The sequence below is a fragment of the Panthera onca genome, chromosome E1 (assembly GCF_046562875.1).
Source record: "Panthera onca isolate mPanOnc1 chromosome E1, mPanOnc1 haplotype 2, whole genome shotgun sequence".
Taxonomy (NCBI): domain Eukaryota; kingdom Metazoa; phylum Chordata; class Mammalia; order Carnivora; family Felidae; genus Panthera; species Panthera onca.
This window is the reverse complement of record NC_138352.1, coordinates 13,668,189-13,683,687: the sequence shown is the minus strand read 5'-3', so window position 1 is coordinate 13,683,687 and position 15,499 is coordinate 13,668,189. Positions and strand designations below refer to the sequence as shown.

Sequence of the window (15,499 nt, the reverse complement as noted above, 5' to 3'; positions counted from 1 at the left end):
CCTCCTTCCTTCCTTCCTTCCTTCCTTCCTTCCTTCCTTCCTCCCTTCCTTCCTTCCTTCCTTCCTCCCCTCCCTCCCTCCTTCCTTCTTTTCTTCCTTCCCTCCTTCCTTTCTTCCTTCCCTCCCTCCTTCTTTCCTTCCTCCCTCCCTCCTTCCTTTCTTCCTTCCCTCCCTCCCTTCTTCCTTCCTTTCTTCCTTCCCTCCCTCCTTCTTTCCTTCCTTCCTCCCTTCCTTCCTTCCCTCCTTCCTTCCTTCCTTCCTTCCTCCCTTCCTTCCTTCCTTCCTCCCCTCCCTCCCTCCTTCCTTCTTTTCTTCCTTCCCTCCTTCCTTTCTTCCTTCCCTCCCTCCTTCTTTCCTTCCTCCCTCCCTCCTTCCTTTCTTCCTTCCCTCCCTCCCTTCTTCCTTCCTTTCTTCCTTCCCTCCCTCCTTCTTTCCTTCCTTCCTTCCTTCCTTCCTTCCTTCCTCCCCTCCCTCCCTCCTTCCTTCTTTTCTTCCTTCCCTCCTTCCTTTCTTCCTTCCCTCCCTCCTTCTTTCCTTCCTCCCTCCCTCCTTCCTTTCTTCCTTCCCTCCCTCCCTTCTTCCTTCCTTTCTTCCTTCCCTCCCTCCTTCTTTCCTTCCTTCCTTCCTTCCTTCCTTCCTTCCTTCCCTCCCTCCTTCCTTCCTTCCTTCCTTCCTTTCTTCCCTCCCTCCCTTCTTCCTTCCTTTCTTCCTTCCCTCCCTCCTTCTTTCCTTCCTTCCTTCCTCCCTTCCTTCCTTCCTTCCCTCCTTCCTTCCTTCCTTCCTTCCCTCCCTCCCTCCTTCCTTTCTTCCTTCCCTCCCTCCCTTCTTCCTTCCTTTCTTCCTTCCCTCCTTCCTTCCTTCCTTCCTTCCCTCCCTCCTTCCTTCCTTCCTTCCTTCCCTCCCCCCTTCCCTTCCCTTCCCACTTCCTGTCCTTTCCTTCACTATGATAATCGTCCTCTGGGCGTGAAATGGCATCTTGTGTTATGGATTTGCATTTCCCAGGCGAGTATCTTTCTCTGTGCTCCCTGGCCACTTGCGTCTCACCGACCGTCTCCCACTCTTTGGTCCAAAAGGAAGGGGAACGGCGCCAGTGGCCTCCAAGGTGCTTTGTGCTCGGACCTCCTATACGAATTTGGAAAAATGTCCTTTGGTAACTTTTTAGGTTGGGAGCCACCGTTTTCTGTCATTAAGTTCACAAGGCTGCAAAGGGTGTGATTACCGGTGTATCGTAAATACCAGTTTAAAAGGATACAATGGTCCCTCACTCTCTAGAAGCAAAACCCGACGTTCTGTCCCACTTCCGAGGTCATCCAGCAAGTCACAGACAAACCGAGCCAGAAAACCACTCTGCGCCCTGAGAGAACCCCAAATCTGAGTCCCCCCGGTAATAAAATCCTGTTTCTTTCCTGCGGACCTGTGATAACACCAAGAATCTCAGGCTGCCCTTTGCCCTTCCCAGCCTGGGGTCCTGACCTTCAGGGTCGGCCCAATCGTGAGAAAGTGGCTGCTGGAGACTAGGTCTTCTCCCGAACTTTTTTGCCTTTTAAATACTTGACGGTATTTTTGTGCCGGGCCTTCTGAAGTCTGTCTCCCCTGCCCTCTTGGCAAGAAAATGGTCTTTTCTTTTCCTAAATGCAACTGCCCCCCGCATCTCCCTTGGGCAATTCTTTTAAATATATCAAATGAAATGTAAATAATGCAGCAATGAGACCTCACAATACCCAAGACTGGGGGGGGGGGGGGTTCCTAGTTCTTTTCCCTTCCCCCCAGGGGCGTCCTGTGTCCCTTATTCCACTGAATCTTATTTTAATAAAAACATTTTTATGTTTGAAAGTAATTCACTAATCACTCAAGCAGAGGCCTCTGGAACAAAAACATAATTTAAATCGAAAATGTTTTATTTCCTGTGACTGTCTCAGTTAAAAAAAAAATTTATTCTGGATCGAGTGAGTAATGGAATTAGTCAATTGACCGAACCAACATTAAGTGTATTAAATTGTGTATATATTGGGGCGCGTGGGTGGCTCAGTGGGTTAAGCCACCGACTTCAGTTCAGGTCATGATCTCACAGTCCGTGAGTTTGAGCCCCGCGTCAGGCTCTGTCCTGACAGCTAGGAGCCTGGAGCCGGCTTCGGATTCTGTGTCTCCCTCTCTCTCTGCCCCTCCCCAGCTCATGCTCTGTCTCTCTGTCTCAAAAATGAATTAAAAGAAACATTAAAAAATAGTATATATATTTATTACATACATATATAAAAGTTAAATGTTTGAACGTCTCTTCATGGGATGGATAGGGCGCATGTTTTCAAACGGTCCGTGTGTCTTTGGATGACTATTGCTTACGATCTGAGACATGGTCCAGAATCACTTCGTCCCTGGTGTGCGTGTGTTGGTGAAGATTCTGAGAAGACTTGTTTCTATAATTCCCACCTGGTAACGGGAGAAAGGCGCCAGGGCTAGGTGCCTCCTCTTTCTGAACCGCTTTAGCGATTTAAGTCAAAAGTCACAACAGCGACTTATCACCAAAAACATTTTAAAAACTTGATTGGATCGAGTTGTCCTCCACATGAGCAAGATTGCGGGCTTTCTCGGCACTCCCGGTAGGTGAGTGGCCCCGGGTCCCTCCCTGGTCCCCAGGATCCCCCACCCTCCTCAGGAAGTGGAGGTGTCCTTGAGGTCCCGGTCTGAGGCTGCGGATCCTCGCTGACCCAGCGACCCGGATCCCGACCCCCTCGGACCCGGCCCGCTGCGCTTTAGCTGCGCCCGCGCCAGGGAGTGGGGGGGGGGGGGGGGGGCAGGCTGCAGGTGTCTGGGCGCTCCGGTAGGGTTGATGGTGGGGGCCTCCCCGGACAGCCGCGCCGACTGTCCGGTCGGGGGGGGGGGTGCGTGCCTAGGAGGCCACCCCGCCTCTGAAGCGGCCCCGCAAGGTGGGTCTTCGGAGAGGGTCACAAAGAGGAGAGGTGCACCAGCCTGCTGCGCGTGCGCGGACCCGGCTGCCACCCTCTGCGGGCTGTGTCTGCGAGTGTAGACGCCGGGGGCCTGTTGCAACCGCGCATCTTCGGGTGTCCGGGTCCCGGGTGGGTGTCGGGCGCGCAAGCCCGTGTTGTCCTAGTATTTACAGCGTGTGGCTGGGATGGGAAATAATGCGTACGGTGTGGGGTGTGAGTGGTGCGTGCGCGCCTGTAGGCGGCGCGTGTTCTGGCGTGTGCGTGTGTACGGGGTGTGGGGGTGCGCCGTGACAGGGCGGCGTGCGTGTGCGCGGAGCGCGCGGCGTGCCCGTCGCGTCCCGCCTGCGCCCCCAGCGCCGCGCTCAGGGACTGCGCACCGCCTGCGGCCCTGGCACCACCCACCGCGCGGCGCGGAGCCCGGAGCGCGGCGGGTAGCCATGGCAACAGAGGCTCCCGCAGCTCCGCGGTCTGGGTGAGGGGCGCTGCGCCCCCCCCCGACGGCGGGCGTGGGGGAGGGGAGGCCGCTCACCCCCAGAAACGCGCGGACGAGGCGGGACACACCCCTGCGAAGCGCCTCTGGCTGACACCCCTCGGGATACCCCCCCCCCTCCCCCGGCCCCGGGCCCATCCTCGGTCCCTGCTACTTGCTTGGGGGTCCTGGACCCCTCGCTCGGGTCCTCTGCAGGCCTGGGGCTGGGCGCCGAACATTTCTTGCTGTCTCGCTTTGCCGCGAGTGGATGCGCAAAGCACTTACTGCTGCTGGGTGCGAAGGCGCAGCAAGACAGGTGCGTCTTAGGATCCTGCTCCGGGGACCGAGCCTGGACCGGGTCACAAGCACGGCTGTCTGGTTTTATGACCGACAGCTGCTCCTGCTGGGTCCCGGAAGGATGGGCCAAAGGGAGCCCCCCTGCCCCCCGCCACTCCCACCCCCAAGCGTTCGACGTGGCTCTTCAGTGGGGAGGAGAGCATCTGGGCCAGCAGCTCCCTGGGGTCTGGAAAAAAAGACTGACTTACGCCAGCAAGTAGCACCTGAAGGAAAGGGCTGGCCGGGCCCTCCGGGAACTGAACCTGGGGATATCTGCCGCCCCCCGCCCTCGCTCAGGGCCAGCCGGCCAACGAGGCTGCCTCGATTCTAATCCTGTTTTACCTAAGAAGGTTGGGCAAGACCAGTTTGTATTTATTCATTCATTCATAACCCTTAGTAAGCGCAGCCACTCTCAAGCGTGGTACCGAGGCCAGCGGCGTGAGAATCACCTGGTAACTAGTCAGAAGTGCAAATTCTCAGGCCCACTCCAGGCCTCCGATCCAGAAAGGCGTGTGCGCGCTCAGGCTCACCAGCACAGCACCTGGTCTAACGAAGCGATTCTGAGGCACCCTTGAACTTGAAAACCGCTGATCCAGGGTGGCCTTCGTGCTGGGCGCGGGGCTGCATGATCACTTCCCTCATGGGATCCTAAAACAAACCTGATTTGGAAAGTTCTCCTTCTCTGGACTATCAGCGTTCACTTGGGGCTCCCTCTACAACTGGGGGGGGGGGAGACGAATACTCTGACCCCTCCCCCAAGGCTGATGTGGTTATTTCCGAGGGGGGCGGGGGGAGAAGCTGGAGGAACCGAGGTTCTGAATTCCTATTTCAGAAGCTGCTGGAGAAAGGCTTCGAGGGGTTCGAGGAGCCCAAGAGCGCCGCCTCCTGGTGACAGCACGCGGCGCTGGCTCTAAAGGGGGGAGGCCTCCTGACAAAGGGGACTTTCACGGTCCCTCCGACACCCTGTCGCTCATGACCTGGCCAGTCAGTACTTGCACGTGTCGCCCATCACTGCCTGGCTCAGGTCAACAAAGGCTTTGGGCAGACGGTTGTTCGTGGACGAATGGTGTATCCGTGTGTGTCCTTAGTCGCCTCCACGGGGCTCGGGACGGCAGTGCCGCTTTGTTTCAGCCGGGGTTTTGTCCCGACTGTTTCGGTTGGGCCCATAGTAAGATGGAGTTTGCACAGCGGATTACAGTGTTAGTTTTCGGCAGCGTCCCGAACTCCCCTGGCGGGAGTCTTCGGACACCAGCCACCGGGGAGACTGAGCCTGCCCTCCAGGAGCCTCCTGGGTTGGCCACGTGGGGGGAAGGGAGAGCAGGCAGGTGGGAGCACGGACGACCTCCCGGAGGTGTGCCTCTGGCTCCCTCTCCTTTACTATTTGTATATTTTGTCTTGCCCACCAGCCGCCTGTGCTATGGCCACAGTCAAGGTATTGCCCTTACATCAACGCGTCCTTTTTCTCCTTAAGTTAATCTTAAAAAGAAAAACCGTGAAATACCAGACATAAATGGAAGATCAGTAGCTCTCACCTCAAGCCGAAGGTGATCATAAAACCAGAGACAACGCAGGTATAACCTTGCGGCCACGGGGTGGCCCGTCACCGCCCTGAGCCTGGCTCCTCTGGGTGCTATAGCAGCGAGGTGCTTCAAGGCTCAGCGTCCCCGACCCGAAACTTCCGGCGAGAGAAGCAACGTTTGGAGGCGAATGGAAAAGAGAGCAGCTGTGACTCCTCACTGTTCCGCGTGTGTTCGCGCGGGCCTGAAGCGTAACTCGCGGGCCTCCCGTGGGCCGGATCCAGCTTGCGAACAGTAACTCACCTAATCGTTAGGACCAACCTGTGAGACAGAGACTACTGTTGTTCCTGATTTTACAGTGGGGACGTGGCCCAGTGGTCAGCAACTCGCGTGGGGCTGCCCAGCATTGCGTTAGAGGGTCTGAGCATGGGAGCTGGGGCTGGGTCGCCCCCGGCCACGCCGGGCGCAGGGTGGTCCCCACCACTGCACAAATGAGAAACGTAGCCTCACGGCACGAAGCCCGGATCATGTTTCTTTCTTTTCTCTTTGAAAAAGTCAGTCGGACGAGCCTTAGACTGTCGGCCCATCCTCTGCAAAGCAGCCGACCGTGGGCTCTCAGAGGCAGGCTGGGGGTCTTTCGGGGGCCTGTGGGTCGTGGTGGTCACACAGGCCCCTGTGGGTGCTCAGTGCTCTGCAGCTGTGAATGCTCGCGGATCCCCCTCCGGGTCCCCTCCAGCCACATGGGCAGACTCCCCGGGGCCAAGATCGGATTCGGGCCTGTCCGGAGTCAGAAGCTGGTGTGTGGGCTGGCAGGCTGGTCTGGGTATCCTGCGCCGGGTAGGCTCTGATGGGGGGTGGGGGGCGTTCCTTCTGGGGAAATGACTGGGTGCAGGGCCTGTGAGGCCAGGGCAGGACTCCGGCTCCGGGCAGCTGGTGAGGCGGCCGCCGAGGGTGGGTTGGGATGGACCCTGGAGGTGAAGGTGGGGACCCAGTCACAGGTAGATGAGGCCCAGGGAGGGGAGGGGGGGGGGCTCACAGGCAAGGGGTCGTCTGGTCCCGCAAACCCCTCCTGCGGAGTCGTGTCTCACAGTGTTACAGCTGGATTTGTAACACGCAGTCTCTGCGGCCCGGCCTTCACCTGGGGGGCCCCTGCCTCCCAGCGTTCTCCTGGGCAGATCTCAGGGAAGTACGCATCTCCTCGTCCCCTCACGTTTTCCGATGAGGACACTGAGGCTGCACCCCGAGGTCGCAGCTTGTGAGTGGGGGACAGACTGGAGTGGGAGTTGTCACTCCAAAGCCCTGCTCTTTAAAAGTGGTTTTGAGTGCATGGTCCGGAAATGCTTTGGTAGGCACAGTGCGCAGGGGACGGCGTGGCGGACCGCACCCCTCCCGCTCCTGGCCAGTCTCTGGAGCCGGCAGTGCTCCCCTGTTTCTGGGAGTGCTCCAGGGTGTTTATTTACGTGCAGACGTGCCCGCATGCGTGCGCACACACGTACACACGCACACATACTCTCCCCCCTCCCCCACGCCCACCCGTGGGGGGGGTCTCCTATTTGCAATGTCTTCGCCTTTTTAAATTACTTTTATTTTTTTGGCTGAGCAATGATGTGGTTCCCTGTCAGTTCACAAAGAGCCTTCTAGCCCCACCCCCTTGTGCCACCTCTCCTTGGCAAGGCCAACCAGGGCCTGTCCCTCAGGAAGAGCGGATGGGTTCCCGGGGGTGGGGGTGGGGGGTGGTTAGTCGTCCTAAGTTGTCAGGAATGCATCACACGCTGGGGCCAACTGGTTGGGCTGTAAGAAAACCCAGCAGGCTTTGGAGCAAAAGGCCTGTAGCCACGGTGGCTACTGTGACTGCAGCGGCTAGGCTGTCCTTCATTCCCCCTGGAGCAGGAGCCGGCGGGGACCGGCGTGCGGACTCGATCAGGCAAAGCGCCCCGGCCACCGGCCCTGCGCCCCGGGTGGAAGCTGGAGCCCGGGCCGCCGGACCTTCCCGCGCGGGGCTCCCGCGCGCCCCCGCGTGGCCGCAGACGGCACGGCTTGTGGGGCGGGGCCTGTGGGAAGAGGGGGAGAGGGGAGGGGAGGGGGACCCTGCGCCGCCCCGGACCTGGGCAGGGGCCCCACTGCCAGCACCAGAACGACTGAGCATGAGCTGGGGCTGTGGGGACACTGAGGTCTGTGGTCAAGTTGGGATTAAAGGCCCATCCGTGTCCAGCGGACTCACGCATTGAGAGCGCAGCTTCTGGAGGCTTCCTGGAAGAGGCGGGCCTGGAAGAATAAGTGCCTGTTGGCCGGGAGGGAGGGCTGGTCTGGTGGAGAAGAGGAAGCAGGGCTGCAGGGAGGGAGGGACTGGTGGGAAATGGGCTGGGCAGATAGTGGCCTGGACACTCATGTCAGGCTGTGACTGAGAAGGTCCCCCGTGGGAACTCCTGACCCTCAGCTGACCCCCACCCCGGAGGGCACTCCGGGCTGCAGGTGGGGGCGGGGCTGGGGTAGGGGATGGCTTGTGGGGGCACTTTCCTAGGCCTGGCTGGGGGGTCCTGCAGAACCAGAAGTGGGGAGAGCCCGAGGGTGCCTCGGTTTCCCCTGCTCTCAAGCCTGGTGAGGAGGACTCAGGTCGCAGTGGAGGGCGGTCACGTGTGGCAAATCCTTTGGGCACTGCCTTTGGAGCGGAGAAAATGGCCTACGAGACAGCAGCCGTAGTTCCGAACCGGACTCGGCAGCTGTGACGCCAAACCCAACGGGGCAGGTTGTCTCCGGGGCTCCGAGCTCTGGGCTGGGCGCCGGCTCCGTTGTGAGGGCTGATTCTGCAGGCTTTTCCCAACCCGGCGTTTGTGACCTTGCTCTGGGGCTGGAAACTGGCCTGGTGGGCCGGACAGCGGGTTTGCTAGCGCGCTTCTGGGGCAGACCTCCCTGGGACCATGAGCAGAGTCAGGTGCTCTAACCTCTCCCTTGCCCGTGAAGTCTGAGCCCCCTCTCGGCTGGAGGGCTGGGGAATCTTATAACGTCACCGTCTCGTGCCGGAAAACCCACTTCAAGGACCCGATCCCCCTGCACACAGAAAGCTAGTGATGGACACAGTGGAAAGTACTCCAGACGAGGGATTTAAAAACCGGTGCTCAGACAGAGTCCCTTTTGGTGATCCTGGACTAGCCCGCTAACTTCTCAGGCTCCAGCGTCCTGTCTGGGTAAGAGGGGGGTGGCTAAAATGATCTTTCCGGTTCCCTCCAGCTCTACCATTCAGTGGCAAGTGCTCCCCCCCCCCCCCACTTCTGTAGCCCCTCTGCCTTCTGGCCTCCCGCCTATCTCAGCTGCCACTGGTCCCTGTCTCTCCTCACGTCTCAGTGAGTGACTGTGGCCCTTCTGGGGCAGCCCGACCCTGAGCTGCAGACACGGCCTTCATATCTCGATTTTCTTTACCCCCAGAAACACACCTTGTAAGTCAGGCCCTTTAAAGGTATTGTGAACTCGTCCGTTTTACATCATCTGCACTCTGTCCCCAAGATGTTCTGCCTGGACCCCTGCGGGACCTTCCTAACTGGCCAAGCTCTGGCCTCCTGTGTTCTTTTAATCATTGGTGTCGAATCAGGTGTCCCCTCCCCCCACCATGTCCCTCGGCTAGGGGCTCCCTGCAGCTCCCTGCGGCCGGTGAGGCAGCTCCGGGCCCCTCTGTCCGTGGTGAGCTCATCATGGACCCCTTCCTCCAATACCAGCCTCCAAGCACAGGCCTCCCTTCTCTTCCACAAACTCGAGGAGGCAGTCTCGCCCAGGGGCTCTCACTTGCGCTCCTGGAACCCCATCCCCCGGGGCTGGGCATGGCCGCTGTCCTCCTCATTCAGGTCTCCCCCTCCCCCCTTAGACGGTCTCAGTCGTCTTGCCCACTGATGCGGTCTCTGCCTGTTGTGTGCCCTTGGCGGCCCCTAAATTACAAACTCCGGGGTGTGGGGCCCAGACTGTCTTGGCTGGGATCCCCAGACCCGGGACACCCAACAGGCTCCCACTGTGTGGTCTGGGAATGAATGAATGATTTGGCTTCTGCTTTGGCTGGAGGGCTGTGGCACCACACGGCAGAAACCAGGCAGGGCTATCGCTCAGCAAGCTGAGTCCTCTGGGCTGGCTGCTCCCTGTGTGTCCCAGGACCTGCCCTGCAAACCTAAACCCCAAGGCTTCTGAGTTCTCCCTTGTCCCCGGGCACAGCACGGACTTGCAGGCGGCCGGGTGGGGAGGAGGCTGGGAGGGTCCCAGTGTCATGGGTGGTCTGCTTGGGAAAGACCTGCTCCAGGCCTAGAGCAGGGCAGCTGGAAGGGGCTTGCAGGGTCCTGAGGACTGACTCCTCTCTGCCCGGTGAGGGGGCCCAGGTCAATGGTGGGGGCATCGGGCTGGGGCAGCAGGGAGCACGGTCCCACCCTCCCCTCCCCTCCTCTTGCCTCCCCTCCTCTCCCCTCCCTTCCCCTCCTGGGCCTCTGACCTTGAGCGGCATTATGCGACCTTGGCCAGAAGAATCGTAGCCACTGAGAGTCCCATCACCAAGGGGCACCAGCCACGTGGCATGAGGGCAAACCCTGAGGAAATTTGGAGCATCCAGTGAGTGAGGGAAGCCAGAGCATAACACTTCCCCCACTCCCCCATGGGGGCCCGGGTGCCCTCTGCACCCCCCCCCCCCCATGAGCCCCCTGACCTCATCTCTCACCACGGCCCCTCCCCTGCTGAGCAGCCCCTCCCCACCTCCAGCCAGGCCCCTGCTGGGGTCCACGATCTTGTCTGCCCCTGGGCTGGGTCGGGGGGGGGGGGGGGTAAGGGTGTGCTGGGGGGAGGCCGATCCAGGAAGGAGGCCTCCCGTGGCCATGTGGGACAGTAGGTTATGTGGCATCAGAAGCCCGGAGGTGGGCTTCACCAGGAGGCCTGTCCTGTGGGCAAACCACCTACTTCCCTGGCCCTCAGTCTCCCCGCCCCCAACAAGGCTGCTCCCCTTCTGTGCTGCTCCCAAGATGTGCCAAGTGCGCTGCGTGGTGTCGGCTACTCTGGATGTTTCCAGAGTCTGGGGCGGGGAAGGAGAAGGCGGCCCCACACGGCTGACGGCCATCCCTGGTCAGGGCAGGGCAGGCGCGCGCACACAGTCTGCAGGTGCCTGGGGGCAGAGCAGGTGCAGGCGGATGGCAGCACCTTACCTGAGGGGGACGTGGGCGACACGGTGCTGAGGGGCCCGTGGCTGGTTTCCTGCAGCGTGGGTGGCACGGTGCTGAGGGGCCCGTGGCTGGTTTCCTGCAGCATGGGCAGCAGGACGCTGAGGGACCCGTCGTTGGCCTCGGGCACGATGCCCAGCAGCTTGCACATGAGCTCGTACACGTGGACGCTCTCGAAGGGCTCCACCTCCAGGCCCCGCTTGAAGCTGGGGCCCACGGCCCGGAAGATGGTCTTCATGTCCGTGACGTTGTTGTGAAAGCCGTGTTCCCCCTTGTTGAATTGCACGCTCAGTCTCTGCCGAGGAGGGAAGGTCCCGAGTCTTTGCGGGGCTCGAAGCACACCCCCGCCCTCTCTGCCAGCCGCATCCCTGTGTCGGCAGAGGACCCCCGGAAGGCGTTCACACGTAGGGGCAGGGGAGGTTCTCTGAATTCTGAGCCCCCAAGGATCCGCGGCCCAAGAGAGAGCCTCAGCAAAGACCACGTGACAGAGGCGCCGACCCCAAGGACGCGGGGTGGCGTTGGCCGCCCGGGGCGCCCGTGCACACCAGCGCCCCCTCCCTGACTCCCCCTCCCAGCCTGCATCTGGCTTCCCCTCCAGCATCCCGTGGCTCTCAGCTGATGGCAGAGCGGGCCCCTTGCCCCCGTCCCTCCCTCCCTCCCTCTGGCCGGTCTTCCCACACTTTGACCTCCACGCATGCACACGCGCGTACATGTATGTCCACGCACGCACCCAGAACGTGTACGAAGCACACACACGGATCTTACGCACGTACACGCATGTGCACGTGGACAGACGCACTCCCACCGCGTGGCGATGGGTATGTCCCCGTGGCGGCCCGCGCCCCTCAAACTGGGGGCCGGTGAGAGAAGGAACTAGAGGGAGGCCCGGCGGCCCAGTGAGGGAGCCCGTCCCCAGCCGTGATTCTGCGGGCAGCTCACCCCGTGGATGACGTAGCCAGGGTCGCTGAACATGAGCAAGGGGGTGATCCTGGAGTTGTTGGCGTAGTGGAGGGACGAGGGGAAGGACTCCTTCTTGAAGACGTGGAGTTTGGGGTGGGCGTCCTTGAGGACCTCGTACACCTTCTCCAGCTTGCCCTCCTTGGGGAGCAGCATCCCGTTCGGCCCGTAGTCTAGGAGCTCAAACTCGATGTCCTTGAAGGTGAAGTTGGGGAACTTGTGGAACTCCACCAGGTCCTGGGCCTGCTTGTGGACGGTGGTCATGCCGTGGTCGGATGTGACGATCAGGTTGAGGCTGTCCTCCAGGCCGCTGCTCCTGATGCTGTCCCGGAGGTAGCCCACGGTCCTGTCCACCTGCATCACCATGTCCTTCCTCTGCTGGGACTCGGGGCCGTACTTGTGGCCCGTGGAGTCCGGCTCCCCGAAGTAGAGCGTGACCAGGTCCAGGCCCTCCCCCGTGAACCAGGTCATCACCGTGTCGATGTTGGCTTTCCACTCCTCCTCGTTTCCGTAGTTGTGCAGAGCGCCTTCCTTCCGGCTCAGCGTCACGGCCACGTTTTGGTAGGTGACGTTCCCGCCAGGGTAGAAGAAGGAGCCGGTCTTTAGGCCCTGCCAGGGAAGGTGGCGTGGGAGCCGCGGGCCTCCTGGGGCTCGGCCCCTGCCTGCGCCCTCCCCTGCCCTCCCCTCTGCCCGCTCGCTCCGCCCTGCACCTGCTGCAGGCGTGGGCCTTTCTTTGGGGGAAGCCCTTTTACAACTCTTATCTTATGTTCCCGGGCCGATGCCGGTTTTATAGAGGAGACAGCAGGTGCCCCGTGGACTCGGCACTAGTGCGATAATGGATATAGACATGTCCCCAGATACGCAGCGTCCTCATCGTCACTACGGCCCTAGGCCCTTGCCCCGAGGCTGAGCTGTCCGGACGGCCCTCCCCTTCTGGCCTGGAGCCCGGCCCCTCCCCGCAGGATTCTTGTCCAGGTCCTTCCCCCGCGTCCTCTGGCCTGCCCTTGCAGCCTTCAACCTGGCCACCCATCCGCCTCTCCATAAATCGATGGCTGCTTTATTTGCAGATCCATCTGGCCCCCCAACCGCGTGCCCGCGGTTGCCCGCTCCCCCTGCGCCCTTCTGTTTGGATGGAGCGCCGCGAGAGGCCAGGCTCTCAGCCCCTGCTTTCTGTGAGTGAGCCTGGCATCCGGGTAGCTCCTTCCAGAGCGGAGGGACTCCGACCTGCGTGGACACCCGGCCTAGAAGGTGGGTGTAGGCTCCGAAGTTCATCCTGGGCTCATCTTGCAAACATCCGTTGGGCCTTGTTGACTAGAAACCACGCCTGTGGTGGGGCCAGGAGGCTCCCAGGACGTTGCAGGATGGTGAGCTCCCCGAGCTCAACCCTACAACCCACCTCCTACTTTGTCTTCCTCCCTCTGGAACTTAGCCGCCCAGCCCTGAGAGGAGTCGGGAAGGGGAAAGGCATCAGGCTGTTTCATTGTTATGTGCCTTTTGGTCGAGTGACATTATTTTTCCCGCGGGGACCCCTCTGCCACTGCCAGGGGTCCAGGGGTGCAGTATTCCCCCCCCCCCCCCCGGCGGGAGGACGGAGCCGCCCTGCTCGGTCCCAGGGCTCCAGGGAGGACTGGGCAGGGCGGTACCCACCGCCCCCAAGGCCCCTCTATGCCGGGAGCCCAGGACTCCAGGGCGGGGAGCGGGCCAGCGTGGGTCTCGAAAGGTCTTTCTGGGCCTGGTCCTTCCTTCCCCTCTCTCCCGACTGCCGTCCGTGGGGGCATTACCTGCCTCTGGGCTGTGATCCAGATGGGTAAGCTGCCATTGTCCCACCACATCTGGACGCCCAGCGTGGCGTGGTAGGGCAGCTTCACCTTGCTGGTGGTGTTGTAGTACATGTTGTGAACCACGCCGTGGTTCTCGATGTATTTGCCTGTGGGGAGGAGGCAGCAGAGGGGAGGTGGGAGGTGGGCGGGCTTTCTCACGTGCCGCCCCCCAGGAGCCCCGGTTTGGGGTCCCAGGCACATCCTCCCCAACCCAGAGGTTCTATCCGCGGTGCCGGTGACGTTTCCTGCAGCTCAGTGTGCACACAGCGCAGCCCCACCCGTGCGGGGACGTCATTCGTAGCCTCTGGGTCTTGGCAAAGCCCGGGAGGGACCCAGATGGCTCTCAGGAGGGAACTAATTAATCAGTCACGGCCCGGTCATAACACAGAACCCCGGGCAGAAATTTAAATGAACTCCCAGCGGAGCTCTATCCACGAGGTATTTTCTAAAGTTCACTTTCTGCACGGGACACACGCGCACGTGCGCTCAGAAGGCACAAGAGGAGGGACGATGAAGAGTGTGCCCCCTTCCCCCGCACCCCCGTCCGCGATCTACTGAGGACTCAGGTGACGTGCAGGGGTTTGCAGTGGGAGCCGTGGTCACAGAATGCTGGCACCAGGATGAACCATCCGTAAGGAAGGGGGTCCCCCCTCCAAGGTCACGTCCCCCCAGAGCCCCAGCGTGTCACCTTGCTTGGGGATGGGGTCTTTGCAGATGCGACTAGTGAGGTCAAGATGAGGGCAGTCTGGGTCAGGGTGGGCCCTGAGTCTATGGGCAAGCATCCTCACGAGATGAGGGGAGGCACAGGCGGGAGGGGCGGCTGGGGCTGGACCGACGGGCAGGAAGCGGGGAGCGGCAGGAAGGGCCCCCTGAGTCTCCCTGCTGACACCTGAATTCTAGACTCCCAGCCTAAATAGGGCGACGGTGGGTTCGAGGGGACCTCGGGGGCGGGGACAGCAGGGAGCCTCAGGCTCATCTCTCCTGCCTGCCTGTCTGAAACCCAGCCACACTCACCACCTCCAGAAGCCCTCCCAGGTCGCCACCTTGGTTGGGGGTCACTGTTTAAAACGAGACGGCTGGGGAGTTTTGTGCCTTGTCTCGGTTGTCACCGGCCGTGCTGTGTCTCCCCAGTGACAGCATCCCCTCCTGGGGGTCCCCTTTGTCCCTGTGCGGCCCCCCGGGGGGACAGGGCTCTGTGCATACACTGGGTGCCTTCTGTTGGTTCCCCCTGGTTGCTCAGCCCCCTCCCCAGCCCCGGGCCCCACCCGAGGCCAACGCTCACCAGTGACCAGGGTGAAGTGGCAGGGGCTGGTCATGGTGACGAAGGCCGGGGTCATGTAGCGTGCTTTCACCCCGTCGAGTGCCATGGCGTCCAGGTTGGGGGTGGGTACGTCCTGGTCGTAGTCCCAGCGGAAGCCGTCAAAGGACACCAGCAGCAGCTTATTCCGGGAGACCTTCCTGCCGACGGGAGCCCCTGTCCCCGGAGCCAGGAGGGTGGCCAGGGCCACGGCCAGGAGGACAGCCGAGCGTCCCATGATGGGTTTTTCAGACAGGAAAGCCTCCGGGCTCGTTCCTGCTGAGGAGCAGAGCAAAGTCCCAGGGTCAGCCGGGCCGATCTATCCTGTGCCTCTTTGAACACAAGACCGTGCACATACCTGCGTCTCGGAAAGCGGCCCTGGTCACCGCACCTGCCACCCGGGCCCAGCCCTCACGCGGCATCCGCTTTTATGGCCAGCACAGCTCCTGGGCTGGGTGCTCCTCCCACCTCGTGCCCGTGTGTCCTCACAGGGAGGATGGGGACCGGTCCCGAAGGCCTGGATTGCAGAGGGGGCCACTCCCTCCAGAAGGCCTGTGTCCCCACTCCACCTCTCCTAGGCGCTCTCGGCCCCGGTGCCCTGCTCGCCCTGACCCCAGAGCACTCGCAAGAGGGGGCTCCCTCGTTACCTGTGCTCACGGGGGTGGGTGCACGCGGGAGAGGGACCCCTGAGTTCAGTGTGCAGCCCCCTTCTCTGTCCCTGTTTCTGTCTCTGTCTCTCTCTCTCTCCCTCTCTCCGTACCTACGAAGCACGTTCTATGAGCCGGGCACGGTTCTCCGTTCTGCGGACACAGAGTGAAGGAGACAGACCTGTTCCTGGCTCCTCTCATTCTGGTTGGGGACACACAAAAGACAATGACTGGGCAGGTAGACCAGTAAAACAGTGAGGTTCTCGGAAAGAAAGCAGGCAGGAGGGTGAGACGGAGCCCATGGCTGGGGAGGGGCAGCAGAACAGGTGGC

General features: G+C 61.3%; 1 protein-coding gene across 3 annotated transcripts; it reads right to left on the bottom strand.

Annotated features, from left to right (window-relative positions):
• Positions 1 to 6,818: 6,818 nt before the first annotated feature.
• Positions 6,819 to 15,006, bottom strand: ENPP7 (ectonucleotide pyrophosphatase/phosphodiesterase 7). 3 transcript variants are annotated; one of them, XM_081791135.1, is made up of 8 exons: positions 14,880 to 15,006; positions 14,507 to 14,800; positions 13,186 to 13,331; positions 11,387 to 12,013; positions 10,496 to 10,742; positions 10,433 to 10,450; positions 9,733 to 9,826; positions 6,819 to 7,532 (listed from the first exon to the last, which is right to left on the bottom strand). In XM_081791135.1, the coding sequence occupies exons 1-7, from the start codon at positions 14,941 to 14,943 to the stop codon at positions 9,744 to 9,746; spliced, it is 1,479 nt and encodes a 492-aa protein (XP_081647261.1). In that variant the 5' UTR covers positions 14,944 to 15,006; the 3' UTR covers positions 6,819 to 7,532; positions 9,733 to 9,743. The 3 variants fall into 3 exon arrangements, with proteins under 3 accessions (XP_081647261.1, XP_060501181.2, XP_060501182.2); XM_060645198.3 differs by having other exon boundaries at positions 10,433 to 10,742; XM_060645199.3 differs by having other exon boundaries at positions 10,433 to 10,742; positions 14,507 to 14,797; positions 14,880 to 14,996.
• Positions 15,007 to 15,499: the final 493 nt, after the last annotated feature.